Source organism: Spermophilus citellus (assembly GCF_964194105.1).
Source record: "Spermophilus citellus genome assembly, chromosome: 17".
Lineage (NCBI taxonomy): Eukaryota > Metazoa > Chordata > Mammalia > Rodentia > Sciuridae > Spermophilus > Spermophilus citellus.
The window spans coordinates 3,087,277-3,109,543 of NC_138199.1; the positions used below are offsets into that span (position 1 = coordinate 3,087,277).

General features: G+C 48.5%; 1 protein-coding gene across 1 annotated transcript; it reads right to left on the reverse strand.

Annotated features, from left to right (window-relative positions):
* Positions 1-19,245: 19,245 nt before the first annotated feature.
* On the reverse strand, positions 19,246-21,255 carry LOC308635562 (glutamate dehydrogenase 1, mitochondrial-like). Its single transcript, XM_081269969.1, has one exon. The coding sequence runs from the start codon at positions 21,185-21,187 to the stop codon at positions 19,511-19,513; it is 1,677 nt and encodes a 558-aa protein (XP_081126095.1). The 5' UTR covers positions 21,188-21,255; the 3' UTR covers positions 19,246-19,510.
* Between the last annotated feature and the right edge of the window lie 1,012 nt (positions 21,256-22,267).

The following is a 22,267-nucleotide window of genomic DNA, read 5'->3' on the forward strand; positions in this document are numbered from 1 at the left end:
TCCCTTGGTTTGGGGAGACAGAGCTTGGTTGAGACCCTTCCCCTTCTGGTGGGTATGTGTGTGGCCCTGAGGAAGTCATTGTGCCTTGCAGGGCCTCCATAGTTTGTCCTCCATAGTTTCCCCGGGGGTCATTCTAACATCGGCTTTAGAGGTTGTCATGCATCTCTAATGCACAGACATACAGAGTGCATGACATAGGAAGGTAAGGGACAAAGGATGACTTTACCATGACCTGAGTCCCACAGTGACAGAGGGAAAGTCAGCTCCTCTCTTGGCCATGGTCCCCACTCTCACCACTGGAGGGTTATTTTCAGAGATAGCCTCCCCTTTGCCATAGAATTCTAATTCCTGTGAGAAATCAAATTGCCCCAATGTCTCTTCTGATCGTATGATGAGGTACACTACAGGGGATTTAAAACACCACAGCATCCTGTGCCCAAAGCCTGTAGCTCCCTCCTCTCTCAGTGGATCCACATCAGCATCTGGTTTCTAAGAAACAGAAATCAACAAGCCTCATGGGGTATCACTTCCAAGTTTGAGTCGCGGGAAGTCTAACTTAGTCTGGCTCCACAGGCCCACAGCAGAGGGCACTGCTGAAATTCCAGAAGTTTGTGGGGAAAGTTGGTGGGGCAGCAGGCAGAGACCTGAGGACCCCATGAAATGGCAAGGAGCTGGCATCTCTATGCCTCCGTTTCTACACGCCTCCCATAGGTGAAAATGCTAGGGCTAAAAAATTCACTGATGCACAAAACATATAAGAAGCAAGGATGGTGTGGAGTGGCCAAGAATTTGTTCCATAGCATGGCCACGACCACGGGAACAGACTTCTCTTTCTCCATGTCTTTAGGGAAAGGCGAAGCCACTTCCTTTTGTTTTGTGTGCAGTTTAAAGCAACAGTTTCCTCCTATTCTTCCAACTAAACTTTGGAGGCAAGATCCCAGTAGTATGAACAAGAAGCATCTCAGAGGCAATAGTACTCAATAGCTGAGGCTAGTGGAGCACAGAGAAGGACAGACAATTCAGCTTTGAGGTCTGGAAAGGGAATAGGAGACCAGTCCCTGCAGAGGACACTCACTATCCTAATGCATGTTCACTGAGCGCCCTGTGCTCACTGTTGAATGGAACACGAGGAGCTGATGTGTTTCCATCTCCTAAGGAACTTCCAGATTTAACTAGCCATCGCAGGAGACTCAGGACCATCTTCCTGGTCCACACAGAGCTAAGTGGCTGCTCATTGCCTTCCCACCAAAGGTGAGAGGCAGGTGATGCTGAGTTCTTTGAACTGATACTGAATTTAAAAATATTTTAATTGTATATGCTCTCCTGAGAATACCAGTAAATTCATCAGCTTCAAATTACTATAAGAAAGAACTAAAGGGGAGAAGATATGTTAAGCACAGTAAAGATATGACAAGAATTCAACTTCCAAATGACCTAAATGCACTGGCAGTTTCTGTGCTATTTCCTGTTGCTTATAATACACAGCAGGTTTCACATGTGCTGATGGTGCCTTACAGGCTCCTGGCCTAACAGGAGAGGCTTGCCTCACACCACAGCAGCTTCACCAAGCATCTGGATTTGCACAGCTGCAAATTTTGAAAAAATTACACTGAATGATATCTCTCAAGATAAAGATGTCTGCTCAAAAACAAATATTAAAAGTAGATAAAATTCTACTAGAATACAAAAATGTAGAAACTACGATGACATAACAAAATATTTATTAAACTCTAAGCATGTTATTTATTGACCCCCAAACAAATATTCCTATAGCATTTTTTTAGAGAGAGTGAGAGAGAGGGGGGGACACACACAGAGAGAGAATTTTAATATTTATTTATTTTTTCTTAGTTCTTGGCGGACACAACATCTTCGTTTGTATGTGGTGCTGAGGATCGAACCCGGGCCGCACACAAGCTAGGCGAGCGCGCTACCGTTTGAGCCACATCCCCAGCCCCCTATAGCATTTCTAAAAGACATCATCCTTATTCTTCCTTGAATTGCTTCTATCCATCAGAAAGATGTCATTTTAAGGCTGGTTGATTTATTCCCTTCAAATGTGAATTTATTCAAATAGAAATGAAATGTCTTAAAATAAAAACCCAAATCTCAAAATTCCACAAAACCATTTATAAGAAGGGAAAATGTCCTCCTTCATCCAATTCACAATGCAGCTGAAAAAAAAATCCCAATAAAACCAGAAACAGCCTATGAGAAGGTTTCATAAGAATTGCAATTGGCTATACAATGATATACAAAAACCAGCTTTTTAAACACTTGAAAGTGCTCCTCAGCCACATCAGAAGCAACTAAGATATTAATTTACCACCTATTAACTCAATTTCCACAAGGAGGAAAAACCATCTTCCTCATGCTAAACACGATAGATGGAGGAAATGCAGTGTCAAAAAACAGCTCTCTTTGGTCATCAGCTCTGCGCTTCCCAGTTCACACTGAGGTTGACTTTCATCCTGCCCACATGGACCAGGACACTTAATTAACACACAGTCAGGGAGCCTGCCCTAGAAGGCTACTACTCCCCAGAGACTAGTACAGGTGCTCCTTTGGCTTTCCTGACACTAACAGGTTATGAACATCCTTTCTTCTTAAAGAATAGGCTGATGGGGCTGGGGTTTGGGTCACTGGTAGAGTGCTTGCCTAGCATGTGTGAGGCACTGGGCTCAATTTTCAGCACCACATATAAATAAATAAAATAAAGGTCCATTGACAACTAAAAAACAGTATTAAAAACAAAAAAGGATAGACTGGTGAACACAGCACATCAGCTGTTTCATGTGAGTACTGATACCTGTTCTTGATCGCTGTCCCATTCCCAGGGTTTCCTGCTGTTAAAAGGCAAGCTCACTGGGGAAGCACTGAGGACTCCTATCATAGCCTCCTGCTGAAAACCTCAACTGAACTCCTGCTTCAATCCTAAGCCTGCTGCTTCCCCAAACACAGTCTATTGCATGATTTTACAAAGAGGGGGAACTGATGGAAATCACTGAGGGGCTGGAACACCTGAAGAAGGTCAGCCTGGCAAGTGACTAGGTCCTCTTCCAGTCTGACCTCTTTGGAACATTGGAAGAAAATGATTTCTAGACAAGTCACTTGATAACAAATTTATAGTTTCCTATTTGAAAGCACCACCAAGGAAAGCTTTAGTTACCAGTCAAGGTGTGCAGTTCCTGGGTGTGTCATCATGAGAAGTAGCCAAGAAAAGGTCTGTGGCTGAACTCGGACCATAGAGAACCCTCGGTGATCCACAGTGGCATTGGGCAGGGGGAGAGGTAGGGTCAATATGGGTAAATTAAATGCTCAGGACAATATTAAGAAGACTGTTACATTAATTCAAAGTATAATCCCCAGCCCTTTACAATAACAAACCATCCATTTAAGATCCACTCTCCCTCCTCCTGGCCATTTCCTAACAAAAGTACTAAGAGGCTCAGATCTGGCCAAAATGAAAGGCCCAGCAGGGCTTGGAGGCACACACCTGAAGTCCAAGCATTGGGGAAGATGGGACAGGAAAATATGGAGTTCAAAACTAGCCTCAGCAAATTAGAGAGGTCTTAAGCAACTTAGCTAGACTCTGTCTCTAACTAAACATAATTTTTTTAAAAAGTCTGAGGATGTGTCTTAGTTGTTAAGATCCCCCAGGTTCAATATCTGGTATAAAAATAAATAAATGAATGACTCATCAAATTTTCAGTCCTCCAGACGGTTCTGTATTTCCAGCAGTGTCCATCAGGAACCATGGCAATGAGGTTACCTTCTAGAAAGCCAGTCACATTATATATCTCCACATCCAATACTGCTCAAAAACCTGCTCCCCTGGCTTGGATTCATCTCAATGAAATGCCTGACTGTGCCAGCAATGCTCCTGGGAAATGACTGTGAAGCACTTGACAACTACTACCCTCAAGGCAGGCAAGGCTGGCATCCGGCACCTTTGGGTTCAAAGGCTGGAGAGTCCAGGTTCTGGCAGGGACTGCCCTGGCTTACTCTCCCCTGTGGGTCTTTCCAGGCCTTGGGCACCGTGGGTCCAGCTTTGGACCTGCTATGACACCCTGGCTATGGGTGCTTCTAATTTTAGTGCCATCTCCAAAGTCATCCCAAGCAGAAACCCCTCAGATCAATGCAGGGGACCAACACCATCCCCAGAAAGGCCACCTGCACTTGAAAGTTCATGCTGTGGCATCACTGGCTTCTAGGACTGCAGACCTCCCTCCAGATGTGATACTGGCCTTTGGAGCACTGAGCATCTGCTCCAAAAGAAGAGGGACCCCAAGCACCAGACAGCAAGCCTGGAGCATGAAAACCTGCAGCACCTCTAAACAGAGCACCTCCAGTGACCAAGGGACAAAAGACAAGCAGCAAACATGAGCAGGGGGTCACCGGTGCCCCTCCATTTAGTGCTTGACACAAAGGCCACCCAAGCAGAAATCCCCAAGTTCAACTCAGGGGCCAGCACTACCCCAGAAAGACCAACTTGCATGACTATGCCCTTGGCAGAGTCCTCAGTGGAACCTGGGAGCAGAGAACCTGGGAGCAGCCTGTGGGTAATGAGCATCTCCTTTCTGAGAGGAGGGACCCTCGAGCCCCAGACAGACCTATGAGGCAAGCTTGGGCCTGACTCTCTGTGGCCCCCACCACCAGAGTATTTCCATGGTGACCAAGTTACACAGGACAAACAGTAACCATGACCTTGGAGCCACCTAGGCCCCTCCTTTCAGTGCCATCCCCAAAGGGCCCACCCAAGCAGAAATGCCCAAGTTTGCCTCTGGGCACCAGCACCACCATGAGCAAGGCTGCATCTAGGTGCACATCTGTGCTGGCCTCTCACCCTGGCAGCTCTGCTGGACCAGCCACCAGACCATCCTCTTCCAGGGCAGGACCCACTCCTGTGGCTCCAAGAGAAAACTCTTTTGCCAAGATGACATCCACCTTCTCCCACATGGGACCTGGTGGCAGCCTGTTTAGATGCACAGCACAGGTCTCACCTTGATCTCCTTAATCCTGGGGCAAAGTGGAGTCTCAGAGACAGGACGTCCCCTTCCCTCCCACTCCCTGGCAGCTTTGCCCTCAGAGTTGGGTAGCAAGAGGCTCTCATTTTACTTTGCTCTCTGCTCAGATCCTCACTACCACAGAGGCCCTGGCCTGCTCTCTTTGGTTTCCTTGTTGTTTGAGCACCTTGGAGTTCTCTGTCCTTAGGCCATTTGCTTGGATGGGGAAACTTGAAATTGACCTGTGGTCCAGATAATGAGAAGGGATATGCAGTGCACAGAGGAACCACAATGTTTGGAAGGTCTCCTTTGTAATTTATTAAGTATGGGGAATATTAAGCCCAGACTACTCACTGGAAAGAATTTTCACGGAGTGCTGTGCTTGTAGCTATAAACCTGTGACCAAGAAAAAATTAATTTCCCACTCTAACAGAGCATGGCCTCTGTATGGGCCAGAATCAAGAGAAAAATGGCCTTTAAGGAGGTCACTGAATTATTACAGTCTTATGGAAATAGGAAATGGGATGAAATACATAATTTTTCTATTCTACATTATTAAGCCTGTTCTAGACTCCTGGTGGGAAGACCTCCAGCCCCGAAACAGAGGCCTCTGCCACCTGGTGAGGGAGAGTGGAGAGCCACAGGGTGGGGTGGGTGAGCTGAGCCAGTGAGGTGCATGGGCTGCAGCCCTCCAGGGACCCTGAGTGGACCTTCACAAGAGAATCACACAGGACAGGGTGGCTGAATCAGGAAGGCTGGAGGGATTTTTGGGTGACTTAAAAATAAATCTCACTGTGGGGAAGTGGGGCAAAGAGGAGGTGAGTCAGATGCCCCTGGGCAACCACTGGACAAAGGGGAGTGAGCAGAGGAATGGTGTGCCACCCTGCCTGCCTCAAGGTCACCTGGGGTTATGGAGCTTGGGGCAGAGGCCTTCACAGGCCCACATTCCCAGCTACCTAGACCACTGGACCTTGAACCCAGATTTCTGAAGGTGACAGGAGCCAGGGGCTCACCTCCTGCCAGGTACCATTCTGCATGTTCCAGCTGATACCAGCAACTCAGGTTTCAAGCTCCAACCAGGTCATCACCCCTTATAGAAGCTTCCTAGACGTATTATACCCCAAGTGAGGACCATGTGGTGCCCCATCCACATTCTACTAACACCTCTTCTTGTTACTTGTCACAAGAACCCAAACTGTCATTCAGTCGCTCAGTGTCTCTCCAGTGTCTCCTGCATGCCAAGTGAGATAGAAAGACTAACTAATCCATGTGGAGGAATAGACAGTGGCAACCTGAGGCCAGTTCTCTACAGCAAAGATCCTTGGTCCTCTGAGAACAAATGACCCAAAACCAGGCCTGACAGGGTAGTAGAGAGTGCAGGGAGGGCTTCGTGGAGGTGGTGATGGCCCAGGATCTGAAATAGAAGTAGAAATTACTTCTCTGGGCCTCAGTTTCTCCAGCTCTAAAGCAGGGAGATCCTGTGTGTCACCCACCACTGCCCCTACAGAGCCACCTGGAGTTCAAGTTAAGACAGGTGAGGGGACAAGGTGCAGGGAAAAGAGCTACATGGAAATGGCCAGCAGCTTTGAGCTTTTTGACTTGTTATGGGCGAGGCAGGGAGGAGGTGAGAGCTGGGAGGGGTGGAGTAGGGCCAGTGGAGGCGGTGAGAAGGGAGGATTTGGGGAAGTTCAAGACAGAGACTCAAAGACAGTTGGAGGATGGAACAGGGAGGTGTCTGCAGGTGGGTGGAGTCAGTCCTGGGCTGAGCCTGAGCTCAGCCTGAGTCTCCCTGCCAGACCTGGCTCTTTCCATGGTGTGACCCAACCTTTTCCTTCTGAATCCCGTCCCCCTCCATCCCTGCACCCCCAGCTGCTCACAGGTCATTCCTCTGCCTGACCCACAGACTCCCACTGCCTGGCCTTGCTCCTACAGTCCCCTCACTTGATCCCCTCCCTCTCCTATTGGTCTCCCCCTCTGGATGGATTCCCCAGCCACACCCATCTCTTCATTCTTCTCTGAGCCCCCCACCCCAACTTGATGGGTCCCCCCCTTCCAAGTTCCCGGCATCAGGCCTCCACTGCAGGGTGATGCACATGAGGCTCTAGAGCCAGATTTCCAGAATTCCATTCCCAGCTCTTCCAGGCAGGACCTTGGCTAACTCATAATTCATGTTCTTTCCCAGAGCCTCACCTTTACCACCAGGGAAATGGGAGATATGATTCCCTCTGTAAATACATGCAGCCTGGTTCATGGAGGTATTGATGCTCCCAGGTGGAATTCAGGGTTCCTGTAAGGGGGCGCCTTTTGGCACTTAAAGGAGTGGCCCTCATGGCTCCAAGAACAGAGTTGGTTTTTGTCCCCTGTAAAGTGACCACTATAGGGATGGTCTAGTTAGTGGTGCTGAATATGTCGAAGCCCCAGTTACCCTGTAAGTGCTGTCTCATGCTTCTCTTTCCTTCACTTGGGGAGGAGATGAACAGAACCCCACAGACAGATATGAGATCCGGGAGCTAGTTGGGGCTCCCAGGTTCCTGGATTGCATGGGGACCAACTTACACATTGAGGTGGCCTTTCCGAAGGTGGTGATGGTTTCCCCCAGGAGAGCTTCAGGGGTTCTGCACGGTCAGGCTTTGGGGGATGGCATGAATTGTACAAACATCAGTGGTTGCTTGCCCTGGTTTGATTTTCCTTTCTCTCCCTTGGTCCTCATGGTGGTGCTCTGCCTAGGGGCAGGCCCTGGAGCTGTTCTGTCCCAAGCTTGCCCCATGGTGTTTTCTGGTTTTGGGAGTCCCTCTACTTTTTTAGCAGATTCCCATTTCTGCCTTGGGAGATGGAAGAACTGGGGACAAATCTGTCCTCCAAGTTGCCATTGAGGCAACTGACACTGGCAGCATTAAGGGGATGAAACTTGGTTGTCCCATGCTGACTGGGGCTGCCTGTTCTTGGGACAAACACTAATCGCAGGCCCTGGCCTCTGAGTAGCAGCTGCAGAGGCTGATGGACTAGATGCTGCAGTGGGCCTTGCAGCCTGGCTGCCAGCAGAATGTGTACAGGTGCTGGCACGGGCCCCCACGGTGGGATTTCTACGTCTGTCACCACCAAGGGCTGAGTGGCTTGGGCTTCCCGAGGCTGGGGGGCCTGATATCAATGGTGGGAATGCAGCTACCCCTGGACCTGGAGCTCCCAGGTGTCCAAACTGCTGACAGCTGGTGGGGGGGGGGGCCTCTGGGCTTCCTCCTGTCAGAAACCCCAGGTGGGATGGTGGCTCCAGGGGTGAGGGGCTGCTTCCCACGGGGAGCGTGTTTCTGCACCTTTCAAGATGGCAGACTGAGGAACAGGACCAGAGACTCTGCGTCTAATAGAAGATAAAGTTGGCCGTCCTCTTCATCTCCTGGGGGCAGGCCCCAAATTCCTTAATGAGACACCTAGAGCACAAGAGTTAAAACCAAGAATCAACAAATGGGACGAATTCAAACTGAAAAATGTTTTCTCAGCAAGAGAAATAATATGTGAGGTGAATAGGGAGCCTACATCCTGGGAACAAATTTTTACCCCTTACCCATCAGATAGAGCTCTGATCTCTAGAGTATACAAAGAATTCAATAAGTTAAACACAGAAAAGCAAATAACACAATTAACAAATGGGCCAAGGACTTGAACAGAAACTTCTCCGAAGAGGATATACAATCAATTAACAAATACATGAAAAAATGCTCACCATCTCTAGCAATCAGAGAAATGCAAATTAAAACCACCCTCAGATACCATCTCACTCCAGTCAGAAAGGCAGCCATGATGAAGTCAAATAACAATAAGTGCTGGTGAGGATGGGGGGGTGGGGGGAAAAGGTACACTCATACATTGCTGGTGGGACTGCAAATTGGTGCAGTCAATTTGGAAAGCAGTATGGAGATTCCTTGGAAAGCTGGGAATGGAAGCACCATTTGACCCAGCTATTCCCCTTCTCGGACTATACCCAAAAGACCTAAGGGACACAGCCACCTCAATGTTTATAGCAGCACAATTCACAATAGCTAGAATGTGGAACCAACCTAGATGCCCTTCAATAGATGAATGGATTAAAAAAATGTGGCATGTATACACAATGAAATATTACTCAGCACTAAAAAATAACAAGATCATGGCATTTGCAGGGAAATGGATGGCAAAGAAGGCCCAGTGTGAGTAGGTGGCTGTAGGCAGAGCGGGACAGCCATTGCCAAGGAAGAAATGCTCATCCATGGGGAATAGGAGTAGGCCACAGAAATGAAAGTTTCCTTTGCTGTCACATCACTAGGGGGACCTCTGAGGCTGCCACCACTTCTAGAACTGGCCTGTCCAATCACCACTGAGGACCTCAACTGGGAGAAAGAGAAAGCTCCGCAGCACATCAACTGCCTTCTGATGGGTGAGTCCCAGGCCATCTGGGACAGCTATACCATGCCCCCCAATCCCAGCCCATGTGTGGGCCCCCTCTACCTGGGGAGGGGCCAGGCCTCTGCCATCAGTGGGCCTCAGCCAGACCTTGCCTTACCACCCCAGCACTGCCTCCCCGCCCAACGTGAGTGGGCGCTGCTCTCTCCTCCCAGAGACACCCTCTCACCTCCAAACTCTGTGTCCCCTTCTTCCACAGCCTGCCAACTGCTGCTTGGCCCTTCCTCCCAGGCCCTCTCCCAGAACCTTGGCAGCTTGGCTCTGCAGCCAGTGGCTCCCTTGGGGGCCATCCTCATGACCACCATTATGACTTCACAGTCCCCCTTCCCCCACATCTGGGGCCTGCATCTGACTCCAGTAGGAACTTCCTACTCTCTCACCAGGGCCCAAAGCCCAACAGTACTCACAGACCTCACCTGTAGACAGCTCCAGTCTGCCATCTTTTTTTTTAAATTTTTATTTATTTTTTTAGTCCTACATGACAGTAGAATGCAATTTGATATATAATGCATACATGGAGTGTACAGACATCAATCATATTGTCTATTCTACTCTGCTGCCCTTCCTATCCTCCCTACTCCTCCCCTCCTCTCCCATCCTTTCTCTCTATCCAATCTAATGTGACACACTTTTTTTTCTTTTTCTCATCACAACATCATATATGTATTCTGTATAACAATGAGGTTCTCCTTCCCTCTTCTGTGCAACTCCCCTTCTCCCTCTTTTTCCCTCCCACCTCTCTTCCCTATTTAGTGGTAGTCTTCTTCTCGTGCTTTTCCTCCCTATCCCATTTTGAGTCACCCCCCTTATATCAGAGAAGACATTCAGCATTTGTTTTTTAGGGATTGGCTAACTTCACTTAGCATCATCTGCTCTAATGCCATCCGTTTGCCTGCGAATGCCATGATTTATTATTTTTTAGTGCTGAGTAATATTCCATTGAGTGTACCTTTTTCCCCCACCTCCTTGGCAGCACTTATTGTTGTTTGACTTCATAATAGCTGCCATCCCTGGGGATGAAGAGTACCCTGGGGCAGCTTGCTGTTGGGTGGGCCTGGAGCCTTCCTCTCCAGGGCTTGGAGACCTCTAGTGGAGCTCTAGGAGCTCTGGTGGCCTTTCTCTTGGAGCAGGAGCTCACACAGAAGGCCCAGGATATCTCAGCTCTGACTTGGGAACTCTGGGTGCGGAGGATTCCCTGCCTGGGCACAAAGGCAGGCAGGCGGCTATGGGTCACCAGGAGCCTAAAGTCCTATTGTGCTCCTCCAGTGATATGGGCTCCCCCTCTGATGTTCTCCATATGCAGGGCCTTCCACTTGCTCGTCCACCCTTGGCCACTGTCTCCAGACAAGAGACAAGATCTCACTGAGTTGCTTAGCACCTCGCTTTTGCTGAGCCTGGCATTGAACTAGCGATCCTCCTGCCTCAGCCTCCCAAGCCTCTGGGATTCCAGATGTGCACCACCCTGGTGGCTTAATTTAGCATTTTTCCTCTCTCCTATCTGTAGGGTGTGTAGGGTGTGGCCTTGCTCTCCTGCTCCAACACAGCATCCCATTTATAAGTAACAGAATGAATGAAAAGGAAGAAAGGACAAAGGATATCTGTGAGCTCTCTCTAGAGTCATTGCCTAGAAATTGTCATTTGACACTTTTTTAAAAAATCCTACTGGGTCACCCCATCACAAGGGAAACTGGGAAATGAATAATATAGTCTCTATCCGGGTGCCCACATGACTTGCTAAAAATCAGAGATTTAAGACAGAAAGAATGGATTATCATGGTTGTGCTATTTTCTTGGGCTTAATTTTTTTTTTTTTTTTTTTTTTTTTTTTTTTTTTTTGGCAATGGTGGAGATTCAACCCAGGGCCAGGCTAATGCTAGGAAAGCATGCTACCATTAAGCCATGTCCCTAACCCTCCTTGGGCTTGTCTTCATTTTACACATTTAAAAAATGCTTTAAAAAAATCACCAGGCAGTGGCTGGGGATGTAGCTCAGTGGTGCAGCACTTACCTAGTATGCACAAAGCCTTGGATTTGGTCCCCAGTATACAAACAAAACAAAACAGATCACTGTGCGTTACTGGTATATTTTAAAATGCTTGAAATGAAAAGGAAAAAAATCCTTCTAAAATTTTATAAAATTCACCATGTATTATTCATGAATTTATAGAAACAATGTTTGTGGTTCTGAGGTTGTAGCTCTGTGGTAGAACATGTGATTTGCATGTGTGGACGCTGGGCTCAAACTCCAACATACATAAATAAATAAATAAATAAATAAATAAATAAATAAATAAGATAAAAAGTGTGATAAACAAAAAATAAATACACACATCAACTGAATGTGTGTGTAGTGGGTGTAGCTTGATGGTAGATCACTTGCCTACTGTGCACAGGCCCTGGCTTCAATCTCCAATACCAAAAAAAAAAAAAAAAAATTGAAATGAAAAGGAGAAGAAAACTGAAATGCAGTAGTTTGCTGTGTCAGGGCCTGGCCCTCTCCAGAAAGCTGGTCTAGAAAGGGAAGAGGATTCTAGGAAAAATCCCAGTCCAAACACCCAGGAGACCACTGTGAGCAGCAGACATGATTAACAGACCTTCAAGAACCTCCCACTCCATCCTTCCCCCACTCAGCACTCCCATGTTATCAAAGTGACTGTTGCACAAAGATGGCAGCAGGCCCAGGGTGAGCACCAGCTCAGGGCATGGGGAGCTGTAGGGGGTATTGTCCAGCAATCTCCTGGTGAGCACTGATACAGGTTTGGCAAGCATCCGCCAAAATCTCAAGTCCACCTGGAATTCCAAAATATGACCTGATTTGGAAATGATGTCTTGGCAGATGTAATTAGTTAAAATGAGGCCACTGTGGAGAAGACCCAGGCCAGCTGCTGGAGGTCAGAGGCTGCTTTCCTCTTCCTGGAATATCATATGGTCAGGACTTGAATGATGACTCCTGAGAAAGTGGTTAAATGGGACTCCTGAGAAAGTGGTTAAATGGAAAGAAAAGGGAGGAGAGTCTCTGGCCCAGGTAAGTGGTCAAGACAGAGGTTTATTAGTATGAAGTATAATGTTGGCCGGAATTGTGCCTCAGTGGTAGAGCACTTGACTCCCAAGTGTGAGACACTGGGTAAGATTGTAGCACAACATGAAAACAAATAAAGGCAGTGAGTCCATACACAACTATATATATGGAGAGAGAGTGGTAGTGAGAGTGAGAGAGAATGAGAGCGAGAGTGAGAGAGAGTGAGAGAGTGAGAGAGTAAAAGACAGTGAGAGAGAGTGGGAGAGAGTGAGAGAGAGTTAGAGGGAGTGAGAGAGAGTGAGAGAGTGAGAGAGTGAGAGAGAATGAGAGGGAGTGAGAGAGTGAGAGTGAGAGAGAGTGAGAGAGAGTGAGAGAGAGTGAGAGGGAGTGAGAGAGAGTGAGAGAGAGAGAGTGAGAGGGAGTGAGAGTGAGAGGGAGTGAGAGGGAGTGAGAGAGAGTGAGATAGTGAGAGAGTGAGAGAGAGTGAGATAGTGAGAGAGTGAGAGAGAGTGAGAGGGAGTGAGAGAGAGTGAGAGTGAGAGAGAGTGAGAGGGAGTGAGAGAGAGTGAGAGGGAGTGAGAGAGAGTGAGAGTGAGAGAGAGTGAGAGGGAGTGAGAGAGAGTGAGAGTGAGAGGGAATGAGAGAGAGTGAGATAGTGAGAGAGTGAGAGAGAGTGAGAGGGAGTGAGAGAGAGTGAGAGGGAGAGAGAGGGAGTGAGAGAGAGTGAGAGTGAGAGAGAAGTGAGAGGGAGTGAGAGTGAGAGGGAGTGAGAGTGAGAGGGAGAGAGAGAGTGAGAGGGAGTGAGAGTGAGAGAGAGTGAGAGAGAGTGAGAGTGAGAGACAGTGAGAGACAGTGAGAGGGAGTGAGAGTGAGAGTGAGAGGGAGTGAGAGACAGTGAGAGGGAGTGAGAGTGAGAGGGAGTGAGAGAGAGTGAGAGGGAGTGAGAGTGAGAGGGAGAGGGAGTGAGAGAGAGTGAGAGGGAGTGAGAGTGAGAGAGAGTGAGAGGGAGAGAGAGTGAGAGAGAGTGAGAGGGAGTGAGAGTGAGAGTGAGAGGGAGTGAGAGAGAGTGAGAGGGAGTGAGAGTGAGAGGGAGTGAGAGAGAGTGAGAGGGAGTGAGAGTGAGAGAGAGTGAGAGGGAGAGAGAGTGAGAGAGAGTGAGAGGGAGTGAGAGTGAGAGGGAGTGAGAGAGAGTGAGAGGGAGTGAGAGTGAGAGAGTGAGAGGGAGTGAGAGAGAGTGAGAGAGAGTGAGAGAGAGTGAGAGGGAGAGAGAGTGAGAGGGAGTGAGAGAGAGTGAGAGGGAGTGAGAGTGAGAGAGAGTGAGAGAGAGTGAGAGGGAGTGAGAGAAGTGAGAGGGAGTGAGAGGGAGTGAGTGAGAGAGAGTGAGAGGGAGAGAGAGGGAGAGAGAGTGAGAGGGAGAGAGAGTGAGAGAGAGTGAGAGGGAGAGAGAGTGAGAGGGAGAGAGAGAGGGAGAGAGAGTGAGAGAGAGTGAGAGGGAGAGAGAGTGAGAGAGAGTGAGAGGGAGAGGGAGTGAGAGGGAGTGAGAGAGAGTGAGATAGTGAGAGAGTGAGAGAGAGTGAGAGGGAGTGAGAGAGAGTGAGAGGGAGTGAGAGTGAGAGGGAGTGAGAGTGAGAGAGTGAGAGAGAGTGAGAGGAGTGAGAGGAGAGAGAGAGTGAGAGAGTGAGAGGGAGAGAGAGTGAGAGAGAGTGAGAGGGAGAGAGAGTGAGAGAGAGTGAGAGTGAGAGGGAGAGAGAGTGAGAGAGAGGGAGAGAGTGAGAGAGAGTGAGAGGGAGAGAGAGTGAGAGAGAGTGAGAGAGAGTGAGAGTGAGAGAGAGTGAGAGGGAGTGAGAGTGAGAGGGAGTGAGAGTGAGAGAGAGTGAGAGGGAGAGAGAGTGAGAGAGAGTGAGAGGGAGAGAGAGAGTGAGAGAGAGTGAGAGTGAGAGGGAGAGAGAGTGAGAGGGAGAGAGAGTGAGAGTGAGAGGGAGAGAGAGTGAGAGAGAGTGAGAGGGAGAGAGAGTGAGAGAGGAGGAGAGAGAGTGAGAGGGAGTGAGAGGGAGAGGGTGAGAGGGAGTGAGAGAGAGTGAGATAGTGAGAGAGTGAGAGAGAGTGAGAGGGAGTGAGAGAGGTGAGAGGGAGTGAGAGTGAGTGAGAGTGAGAGGAGAGGTGAGAGGGAGAGAGAGTGAGAGAGAGTGAGAGGGAGAGAGAGTGAGAGGGAGTGAGAGAGAGTGAGAGTGAGAGAGAGTGAGAGAGAGTGAGAGGGAGTGAGAGGGAGTGAGAGGGAGTGAGAGAGAGTGAGAGTGAGAGAGAGTGGGAGAGAGTGAGAGGGAGTGAGAGGGAGTGAGAGGGAGTGAGAGAGAGTGAGAGTGAGAGAGAGTGAGAGAGAGTGAGAGGGAGTGAGAGAGAGTGAGAGGGAGTGAGAGTGAGAGGGAGTGAGAGTGAGAGGGAGTGAGAGTGAGGGAGTGAGAGAGAGTGAGAGGGAGTGAGAGAGAGTGAGGGGAGTGAGAGTGAGAGGGAGTGAGAGTGAGAGAGAGTGAGAGGGAGAGAGAGTGAGTGAGAGGGAGAGAGAGTGAGAGAGAGTGAGAGGGAGAGAGAGTGAGAGAGAGTGAGAGGGAGAGAGAGAGTGAGAGAGAGTGAGAGGGAGAGAGAGTGAGAGAGAGTGAGAGGGAGAGAGAGTGAGAGGGAGAGAGTGTGAGAGAGTGAGAGGGAGAGAGATGAGAGAGAGTGAGAGGGAGAGGGAGTGAGAGGGAGTGAGAGAGAGTGAGATAGTGAGAGAGTGAGAGAGAGTGAGAGGGAGTGAGAGGGAGAGAGAGTGAGAGGGAGTGAGAGAGAGTGAGAGTGAGAGAGAGTGAGAGAGAGTGAGAGGGAGTGAGAGGGAGTGAGAGAGAGTGAGAGTGAGAGAGAGTGAGAGAGAGTGAGAGGGAGTGAGAGTGAGAGGGAGTGAGAGAGAGTGAGAGGGAGTGAGAGTGAGAGAGAGTGAGAGGGAGAGAGAGTGAGAGAGAGTGAGAGGGAGAGAGAGTGAGAGAGAGTGAGAGGGAGTGAGAGTGAGAGGGAGAGAGAGTGAGAGGGAGGGAGAGTGAGAGGGAGAGAGAGTGAGAGAGAGTGAGAGGGAGTGAGAGGGAGTGAGAGAGAGTGAGAGGGAGAGGAGTGAGAGGGAGTGAGAGAGAGTGAGGGAGAGAGAGTGAGAGAGAGTGAGAGAGAGTGAGAGGGAGAGAGAGTTGAGATAGTGAGAGAGTGAGAGAGAGTGAGATAGTGAGAGAGTGAGAGAGAGAGAGTGAGAGGGAATGAGAGAGAGTGAGATAGTGAGAGAGTGAGAGAGAGAGGGAGTGAGAGTGAGAGGGAGTGAGAGAGAGTGAGAGGGAGTGAGAGTAAGAGAGAGTGAGAGAGAGTGAGAGGGAGTGAGAGTGAGAGGGAGTGAGAGAGAGTGAGAGGGAGTGAGAGGGAGTGAGAGGGAGTGAGAGGGAGTGAGAGTGAGAGGGAGTGAGAGTGAGAGGGAGTGAGAGAGAGTGAGAGGGAGTAAGAGTGAGAGGGAGTGAGAGTGAGAGGGAGTGAGAGAGAGTGAGAGGGAGTGAGAGTGAGAGGGAGTGAGAGAGAGTGAGAGAGAGTGAGAGGGAGTGAGAGAGAGTGAGAGTGAGAGGGAATGAGAGAGAGTGAGATAGTGAGAGAGTGAGAGAGAGTGAGAGGGAGTGAGAGAGAGTGAGAGGGAGAGAGAGTGAGAGAGAGTGAGAGGGAGTGAGAGAGAGTGAGAGGGAGTGAGAGAGAGAATGAGACAGAGAGAGCGAGAAGGTGTTAGAAAGAGAGTGCCAGTGAATGAGAGTGAGTAAGATAGAGAGAATGAGAGAGGGAATGAGAGAGAGCTTGAGAGAGAAAGTGAGAGGGAGTGAGAGAGAGAATGAGATAGAGAGTGAGAGAGAGAAAGTGAGAGAGAGTGAGAGAGAGAGCATGAGGGCGAGGGAGAGTGAGAGAGAGTGAGAGGGAGAATGAGAGAGAGGGTGAGAGTTAGAGAGAGAGTGAGATTGAGAGAGTGAGAGTGAGAGAGTGTGAGAGAGAGGGTGAGATAATGAGAGAGGGAGAGTGAGTGAGAGAGCAAGAGTGAGAGAGAGAGAGAGAGAGAGAGGGAGAGTGAGTGAGAGAGCAAGAGTGAGAGAGAGAGAGAGAGAGAGAGGGAGAGTGAGTGAGAGAGCAAGAGTGAGAGAGAGAGAGAGAGAGAGAGAGAGAGAGAGATTGATTTATGTCATTGGTAGAGCATCCTGAAGGAATCCATTTTCCAAGGAAAGAAAATAGAAAATTGGGGAAACTGTTAGAGGGAAGAGGCCACTACAATGGTCCAGGTCCAAGGAAAGAAAATTGGGTGTCAGCTGCTTAGTTGGGGGCTGCCCCTGTTCTTCTTCAGCCTCCTCTTTTGCTCCAGCTGGGGCTGTCTTGGACCTGCACATGGTGCAGGTGGGAGTTTCTCTTCTGGGTGCCATGCACATGGCTGCTGCTGGAGCCCTCATGGCTTTCATGGAATGTGTGTATGTCTGTCCCTCCACCAACCTGGGTTTACTACCTGCTGAGTGTCAATTGCCTTGTCACAGTCTGAAAGCTGCCTCTGCCTGGGCCTCCACACAGGTATGTGACATTCACATAGATGCTTGGCCCTCTATTGCCCTTTGAGGAAATCCCAGGGCCTGTGAAGCACCCTGTAGCTCACCTAAAGCAAAGGGGATTAATTTGGGCACAAGCTGAGAGACAAGGGCTACAGAAGTTGATAAGGGTTGGGGTGGGGTGAAAAGATTTGTAAAAATGGGGTTCCTGTGCAAGGATCCCAGGGAAACATTGTAACTGTCCTGACTCTGGGGTGCCTGGGTAGATGGAGCTGCCCTTATACGCTTTCATTTTCTTGCTTTTTCATGAAAGAATTTTTGGCTGGTTTCTGTATTGCTGAAAAGAAATGGGGTATTTTAAATCACTTCCATGACTATACATGCACACGTTTCTGTACCAGTATAAGTTATTTATTTATTTATTTTGGTACTGGGGTTTTAACTCAGGGGTGTTTAACTACTGACCCACATCCCCAGCCTAAGGCTATTTCTTTTTGTATAAATCAGAGACAGAACTCATGGTATGGATAGATGGATAGATAGGTAGAGTGGGAAGAAGGAGAGAGAGAGAGAGAGAGAGTGAGAGAGAGAGAGAGAGAGAGAAGAGTGGATTTTTTTTTTGGTGGAATTGGCTCATGTGATTTTTGGAGGCACAGTGTCCTGTAACAAGCTGACTTCGGGCTGGAGACCCTGGGATGCTGGTAGTGTGGCTCAGTCCAACTACAAAGGTCTTAAAACCAGGGAAGACAGTGATGTAATTCTCAGACTGAGGTGAAGGCCTGAGAGCCTGCGGTTCTGCTGGTGTAAGTCCTGGGATCCCAAAGCCAGAGAGTTCTGATGTCCAAGGCTGCAGGAGGAGAGTGTTCGGCTCCAGCAGAGAGACAAAAACCCTTTTCTCTGTTTCTGCTCTGTCTGGGCCCCCATCGATTGCATGGTTCCACGTGGAGGGTGGAACTTCCCCAGTCAATTGTCAGGTGCCCACCCACATGGAGGGTGGACTTCCCCACCTCTTCCACTTTGACTCACAGGCCATCTCCTCTGGAAGCATCCTTGAGGACACACACCCACAGATACACTTTCCCACTTCTCTAGGTATTCCTTCATCCAGCCACACAGACACTAAAATTAACCATCACCCCTCTGTGTGTCCTCATCTTCTCCTTGTAGGGTGGACATATTTCCAATCCTCCTTCCAGGCTCACTTTGTCTCCCTTCCTCAGTGAAATTTTTTTTTTTTTTGAAAATGTAGACTTTTAATAACTGCCTTTATCACCAGGTTAAGTCATGCAGTTACAAAGTAGTTAGAAATCTGTGAAAGGGCATTATTGTTAAAAAAAAAAAAAGGAAGAAAAAAAAGCGCTCATTCTTACATAAATACCTAGAACTTCATTGGGACACTGCTCAAAAGGCCCTGGCCAAAAAACTCCATAAACACTAGAACCTATGTTGTTTTCAGCCTGCTGTTAATGAAGCTGGGTGCAGAATGCAAAGCCTCCAGAAGGGGAGGGCACACAGGTTGAGTCAGTGCTCAGAGCCAGCTGGACTCCAAACAGGGAGCCCAGTGGTTTTTCTTGGGACACTCTACTTGAATTATGGTTTAGTCAACACAATAATCTTCAAAAGGGAAGAACAATTAATTAACATGATAAGGAGATTACTACATTCTTTGGACTATGTGTCATAATGGCAGTTAGCAAATTCTGATAGTTTTAACAAAAATAGCCTCCAGTGTTTCCAGGTATGAAGACAGATCTCCATCAGGCTTTTTATTTCTGCTGGACAATATATGACTGATAAGCTATAAATGATATTACTTTATGTTATAAAAATACTAGCTTTTTTCATTTACTATGTTTATAGGCATTCACTGCTTGAGTCAAGGTTAGGCTTATTAAGTGATTCAAGGCAATTTTATTACAGCAGCATGTACTTATTTTATTCTATGAGAATAAAATGTATACGAGACAGCTTTTATTTTTTTTGCAACTTATAAAATTGAGTTATTATGCAGATGTAAAATGCCAATAACTCATTTGAGGACCATGCCACCTTTCAAAAACCATATATCTAATTCTCACATGTATCAAAGTTACAGCATGTCCCAGACCTGCCAGAGCAAAACTGAGTAACTGTTCTTGACTGCTTTCCTTGGCAACAACCCTTTTTTTTTTAATTTTTGGGAAGAGCCCTGGAGCAAGGCAGCATAGTCAGGTGGAAGATACTTTTAATTTAAAAGCAAAATGCCTAAGTGGCTTTCTGGAATAGGTAATTTCTATTTTCACACTCACCAGATTGTATACGATCCCCTAAACTTAATTTCTTTCTTCTTAAGGGGCTGAATCAAATTGACTTGTTTAGAACAGTGTCCATTGTTTAATGAGTCATGAGAGAAAGATTTCTGCAGTTACATGTAAACTTGTGATAGGTCAGCAGAAGTTACAGAGGGTGGTGAGGAAGTTAACCATGATCCATTTATGTGAAGGTCACACCAGCTTCATTGTATACTTTGAAGACTTTCTCAATGGCATTGACATAGGCAGCTGTTCTCAGGTCCAAGCCCAGGTTATATTTCATGGCTGTACGCATAATTTGCCTGGCTGAACGCTCCATGGTGTAGGCTAAGCCAGAATGCACAATGTCTTTCTCTGATGCACCCGATATCCTGTCCTGGAACTCTGCGGTGGGTACAATAGGAATTGTTCCGCCATGCTTTCCAAATTTTCTTTCTAAGCTCTCTTGAACAGACATGAGCAAGTGGTAGTTAGAATCCCTTTCATATTTGAAGGTTAATCGGCCATAGCTGACATGATTCAGATTCTTCAGCCACTCAAAGTAAGATACTGTCACTCCGCCAGCATTTAAGTAGAGATCTGGAATAACCATGATGTTTCTCTCCAGGAAAATCTTATCAGCTTCTGGAGTGGTTGGTCCACTGGCACCTTCAGCAATGATCTTGGCTTTCACTCTGGGTGCATTGGATTTGGTCAACTGCTTCTCACTAGCAGCAGGGATCAGTATGTCACAGTCAGCCTCCAAGATGCTTCCTTCATAGACCTTTGCTTTGGGGAAGCCCAGAATTGCTCCATGTTGCAGTTTGAAATCTTCCAGTTCCTTTGGGTCAATACCATCTGGATTCCATATACTCCCATCAGATTCACCAACACCAACACATTTAGCACCAAAACGATGTAAATACCTCATAGAGTGCAGGCCCACGTTACCAAAACCCTGAACCACAAATGTTTTATCTCCAAATCCTGGTGTCATTCCTAAAATGCTCATGTAAGAAGCTTCATTGATGAAGTTTTCAATTCCATGGAAAATACCACGGCCAGTAGCAGAAATGCGTCCATGGATGCCTCCTTGACTGATGGGTTTACCAGTAACACAGGCATGTGCATTAATATCATAGTGCCCTATGGTGCTGGCATAGGTGTCAGCGATCCAGGACATCTCTCGCTCACCCGTGCTCATGTCTGGGGCAGGCACATCAATACCAGGACCAATAAAACCTTTTTTTGCGAGCTCCATAGTGAACCTTCTTGTGATCTTTTCCAATTCATTATCTGTATAGTTCTTGGGATTGATCTTAACACCTGCTTTAGCACCCCCAAATGGCACATCAACCACTGCACACTTATAAGTCATCAGAGAAGCCAATGCTTTTACTTCATCTACACTCACATCAGTGCTGTAACGGATACCTCCCTTGCAGGGCGTGCGGTGCTGGCTGTGCTGGGCCCGGTAGCCCTCCATGACCTCCCAGGAACCGTCGTCGCGCCGAATGGGGAAGGAGAGGCTCAGCACATGGTTACAGGGCTTGATGATTCTCAGGATGCCTCGCACCCGGTTCCGCTTCTGTTCCTCACTCTCCCGGGTCTTCAGGTCCTCCACCAGCTTATCCTCCACGATGCTGGCACCACGGTCGAAGAAGCCCTCCACCATCTTGAAGAAGTTGGGGTCGTCTTCACGGTCGGCAGCCGCCTGGCTGTAGTGGCGCCGGGAGGGCGGCGTGAATCCCGGCTGCGGGGAGGCGGCGGGTTGTCCGCGGGCCCAGCCCAGCAGCGCAGCCGAGTCGGCGGCCGCAGAGGCCAGCGCAGCGGGTCCGGCGCGCGACAACTGCAGCGCTTTGCCCAGGCGGCAGTACATGGCGGAAAGTAGAGGCGAGAGGCGAGCGGGCCGCAGAAGAGGTGCGCTCGGAGGCCTGGGACTGAGGGAGCTCCTCAGTGAAATTTTCCTTGTATTTTTCCCTCTCTCCGTCCAAATTAGGTCCCTTTCTGCTGTCCTCTGATGCCCTGTGCTGATTTCTACAATCCTCACCTCCCTGTGTGCAGAGGTGGTTGCGTCTCCTCCACCAGCTTGCAGGGCAGGGTCCTGGTCCAGTTCCTCCCTGCCTCTTCCCCTGCTGAGTTCACACTTGAACTCCCAACCCTGACCATATTTGAGTTTTGAGAGAAAGCTGGCTTGAGTGATCCCAAACATTGTTCTAACATTTCATAGATTTTATTAGCTCCTTGGTACTATGTTTGTGTAAAATTTATGGGTATTTTGGAAATCTACTGACCAGGTGACCATTCTTTATTTGGAAATGAATTACAGGGTAGTAAAGATGGTGTATCATAAGAAGTCCTCCATCCAAATAATGTGCCATGTTGGAGAGTACAGGTTCATATGTAGTGATCCCAGTTCTTTGCCTGTGGACCAACAAAGGGCAGGTTTACTGGATTCCCAGGATCCCTAGTTAGTGGGCTTGAAGGAGTCAAGGTGCCTGTGCAATTTCCCAGCTGTCACCACAGCAGAGACCTGCGTCTGCGGTGCCTGTAGAGAGCAGGCTTCTCTGCCCACAGGCTCCTGTCCTGTCCTCCCTGTGGGGGCCTTGTCTTTATCTCCTCTCCTGGGTTCAGGGCGTGAGGGGCTGCAGCTGGTTTGGGCAGAAGCCCCTCCTCTGCCTGCCTGAGGCTGCTGAGGGGAACTGGCAGCAGGCTGGGAGCCCCAGGTCGCCCGAGACCTCTTCCTGCCCTGTACCCCTGGTTCTGGGCCTGACTACAGTTCTGTGTGTCATTATTGCTCCCAGGAACCTGGTCAGCACTGGAGAAGGGACATGGAGCTCAGGAAAAACGGAGCTTCCAAGAGTGTTCTCCACACCGTTCTGCTGGGATCTGAAAAAGAAAGCATTTTTGTACTTTCTTTCTTTTTTTTCCTGTGCTTTTCAAAGAAAACTTGGAAACC

What these genes read in the sequence shown, in the direction of transcription:
- LOC308635562 (XM_081269969.1), bottom strand. Translation starts at nt 21,187, where the DNA reads ATGTACTGCCGCCTGGGCAAAGCGCTGCAGTTGTCGCGCGCCGGACCC.